Source organism: Atta colombica, unplaced genomic scaffold, assembly GCF_001594045.1.
Source record: "Atta colombica isolate Treedump-2 unplaced genomic scaffold, Acol1.0 scaffold21, whole genome shotgun sequence".
In the NCBI taxonomy this organism is placed as follows: domain Eukaryota; kingdom Metazoa; phylum Arthropoda; class Insecta; order Hymenoptera; family Formicidae; genus Atta; species Atta colombica.
Genome location: NW_017259305.1, coordinates 2,095,042 through 2,098,808, shown reverse-complemented (window position 1 = coordinate 2,098,808; position 3,767 = coordinate 2,095,042). Strand labels below are relative to the sequence as shown.

General features: G+C 35.5%; 1 protein-coding gene across 1 annotated transcript in view; it reads right to left on the bottom strand.

Annotated features, from left to right (window-relative positions):
• Positions 1 to 726: 726 nt before the first annotated feature.
• The window catches only part of LOC108687594 (phosphorylated CTD-interacting factor 1), a 5,641-nt gene continuing 2,600 nt past the window's right edge, over positions 727 to 3,767 (bottom strand). Inside the window, exons 2-6 of the mRNA XM_018193445.1 lie at positions 3,336 to 3,612; positions 3,096 to 3,251; positions 2,882 to 3,024; positions 1,436 to 2,800; positions 727 to 1,039 (exon numbers count right to left, since the gene is read on the bottom strand). Coding sequence (XP_018048934.1) covers positions 772 to 1,039; positions 1,436 to 2,800; positions 2,882 to 3,024; positions 3,096 to 3,251; positions 3,336 to 3,596 — 2,193 coding nt within the window. The 5' untranslated portion in view covers positions 3,597 to 3,612 and the 3' untranslated portion in view covers positions 727 to 771. The remainder of the gene's footprint in view (positions 1,040 to 1,435; positions 2,801 to 2,881; positions 3,025 to 3,095; positions 3,252 to 3,335; positions 3,613 to 3,767) is intronic.

The following is a 3,767-nucleotide window of genomic DNA, read 5'->3' as shown; positions in this document are numbered from 1 at the left end:
AACACATATCATATCATTAAACACAAGAAAAAATCATCAATAACCATATATATATATATATATATATATATAGGTGTATATGTGTGTGTGTTGTGTGCGCGTGTGTCCAGCTGAAATTTTATATTGAAAATTTGCATCATTGATGCAGAATTCTATTCTTTTCAGCTAAAAAGTACAATTTATGATTTTGCACACTTATAGTGGTTTATGCCGATAATCAAAATAGATTGTCGAAAAATGCTAAAATATTATTATTCATTATGAAAACTTTATTAATATTAACCTTTGAGATTATTAAGCAATGTTGAAATTGTTATAAAAAATTCTGTTCTATAGCCAGTCAATTATTATCGCTATTTTTCCCATGCTTTCCCTTTTTTTAGAATTTTGATAAATTTGTACCAGATATATGGAAAATATCTGGTTTCCGGCCGGATAATTATCCTATCAGATATCGGACTAGATTTCAGATATCCGATAATTTTACGATCCAGTGAAAATATTGATTATAAAGTAATGTTTATATTATTTCTATTATGTTTAATTTTTCTGTATATAATTACCTAACACTTGTTTCATTTTTTACATTTTATTCTTTTTGAATTTTATATCTGCTAAAGTATAAAATAAATTTCCTTAACAAAGAAGTTATATTTTACAAGAGATAAATCATATTTATCTCCAAATATAGGAAATAATTTTCCTGTTTTTTACTTATACGTTTTCTCTATTTCACAAAGATTATATCACTAACTAAATTGTATCGCTTAATTAGATAGGATGACTTGGTAGCGGTTGTACAGATGGCACCGTCGGCGTAATTAGTGTTGTCGGTACAGGCGTTGACGGTATCGATTGATGCGTTTGTCGTGGCGGAGAAAGGAGCTCTTGCCTATCTCTTTCTCGTTCTCGACCGGGTCGCCATGCTTCCAATAACGCTTCGACTCGCTCTTCGGTAGGTCCCCAACGTGCAGCACCAGCTGGATTTTGTAACCATACAACTAGCGTGCCGTGTACCGCTCGAATGTTTACATCACCTCTGGAATGAAGAAAAAACAATTCAACATTTTTTTCATATATATCATATACATATCTAATCAATATAAAGGACCTCATTAATTATATAGAAAATTGGATCTTACTGAAATGAATTGGTTTTTACATATAATAACTTATAATGTAATGAAGAAAAGATATTACAGATATAAGACTCAAAATAGTTTTTGAACTATGGTGCTCACTTCATGATATGGTACTCACAGAGCATCTTTGCAGCAAGTTTTACACCTTTAATATATCAGCTCAAAACTATTCATTTGACTCTTATCTGTAACATCTTTTGTTCACCACATTATGTGAGCATTATATAAAAAATTGATTTCAAACCAATTCTCCATATAATTAACGTGGAATCCTTTAATTTGAATAAACGTACTTTGGAAGAATATGTTGGAATCCATGTCGATATTCGTGTTCCATAGCGGGTACTACTACTTGTTTACGTTTAAAGTGACTACCCTCGAGTTTTATAAGCGCATTAGGAGCCGGATCACGCCACTCCGGTAAAAATACCACGAACGACAAAGGCTCTGCCGAATCAGCCAAAAGACGCTCGAAGTGGTTGACCATAGCTTCCATAAGTTCCTCGCAGTATGGTGGATTTGCTTGAAACGATCCGCTGACTGGCCTGAAATCCAAGAATGGTCCCCTCGATCCGAAATATGAGTCCGTATCGGCAAACGCTGAACAATATTGTCGAAAATAACAGTTTAGAGGCGAGGCAAAACATTCAAACGTAACACCGAACGATCTCTGAAGGCATTCAAAAACCGTCACCGGAAGAGCCATCTGAGTTGCTTGGCCCTCGTTGATTCCAAAATATGTCTGATAGCGTTTCAACATACACCAAACGCGTGACAGAAACATTTCAAACTTTTTATCATCAAAACCGTTATACCTATATAAATGTTCCAGTTTAGCAAAATGCGTGTTATTAATATACATGGTGTCACCGTGAAAGCGTAGCATTATTTGCTCGCGTTCAGGAAGATAATCCACTTGTGGAAGTCTCGGTGTGGGAAGGGAAAATTGCACTGGATAACACCAAACTTTTCTTTGTGTACTAATAGGACCTCCTAACGGTATAACATCCCCCAAACCATTATCTTTAAGGATTTGGTTATTTTTATCTTTCACCTTTTTCGCATATTCCGTCGACAGATGATAAATTTTCAAACATATGCCCTCAACGCTGGCTTTAACGGTTGCCGTGAGGTGTGGTTGACATTGTCGCTTCAGATGAGCGAGCCTGTCCTGAAAATCATCAAACGTGGCGCCCACTGTTCTTCTCAACCACTGGAAAGTGTCCTCCGCATTCCACTTGACTACTTTCCGACTTTCAGGCGATGCTGCCCTTGATTCTACCATCTTTTTCGCCGCTTCAGCGTAACGTGACAATTGTTTTCTTGCATCTCCCGTAAATTTCGGCCTTACCAATTTAATAGGAATATCGTTCATAATCTCGCGATACATGGACATTGAAATCTCAGGGAAGCATTGACTTGGTAGTAACGGATCTGAGCCGCAATCAATGACCTTTCGTTCCATCAGCCATCTGTTGAAGGAATCTTTCGGCGCGTCTATAGATTCACGAGTATGACATAACTCTTGGTAACACTGTCGTAGCTTGGCTAGCAAAGCACAGCGCAGAGCTTCTGCTTCAGGATGAACGTGCATCAAATTTGATGGTGCTCGCTCATATATTATAACATTCGTAGGTATTTCCAAATCCCACGGGCCTCTAAAACATAATGATAAACAAATTATTCATTTACTTTGTCTGTAAATATACTTTAACATCTTAATAAAATCAAATACATACGCCAATACAAATTTCTTTGCTGGTGGAACAGCTCCATCTTCCGATGCTCTTCGTTTTAAAGTAGAACCTGGGATAACTGGAATCGTTCCATTTCCAGGAGGTGGTACACCACAAATGCCAAGTGGATCCGTGATTGGATCAAACTTTAGGATACATATATATATTACATTTTATTTTATTATAAAATATAACTATTTTTATGATTCTATAATACCTGAGGTTTCAAAGAAGGAACTACCCATAAAGATTCTCCTGTCAATTTGTTCCAAAAATATGGCCGATTTTCCCGTTTACTCCAAAACTTCTTCCAACCCTGTTGTTGAAGTTCCAGAGATAATTCAAGCTCCGGAATGTTTCCTGGTGATGTCCCCTATAAAAAAGAAAAAGAAAAATCAGCCCTATAATTTAAGTAAATTAAAATCATTATAAACTTGTAAGATTTTTCTTGATATACCTGAGTTATAAGAGGTGGTTGTTGTATATGACTAAGTTGCGGACAATGATGATCGGTTACAGTTTGCGTAGATGTTAATATGGGGGTTTGAAGCTTAACAGATGTAGGAACTATAACTTGTGCTACTGTTGAATTTGTATCCTGCTGTAGCGTTTGATGGTGATGATGCATGGCTGGCAACGAAGACACCGACTGTCCTGATAAGGCTTCCCAATTTGAGGCATTGGGTACATCTTGTTTTCCTCCACTTACTTCATTCATGGTTTGATGCAAAATACTGAAAACGTCAATCTAAATGTAATGTCATGCGACAAATATTTGAAATGTCACTTATATATAATTTAATTAAAAGTGTGTATATTTTTTTATATTAAATTATTAGTTATTAAATTATTAAATTCTGTTATATAAATAAATAAATATATAAATAAA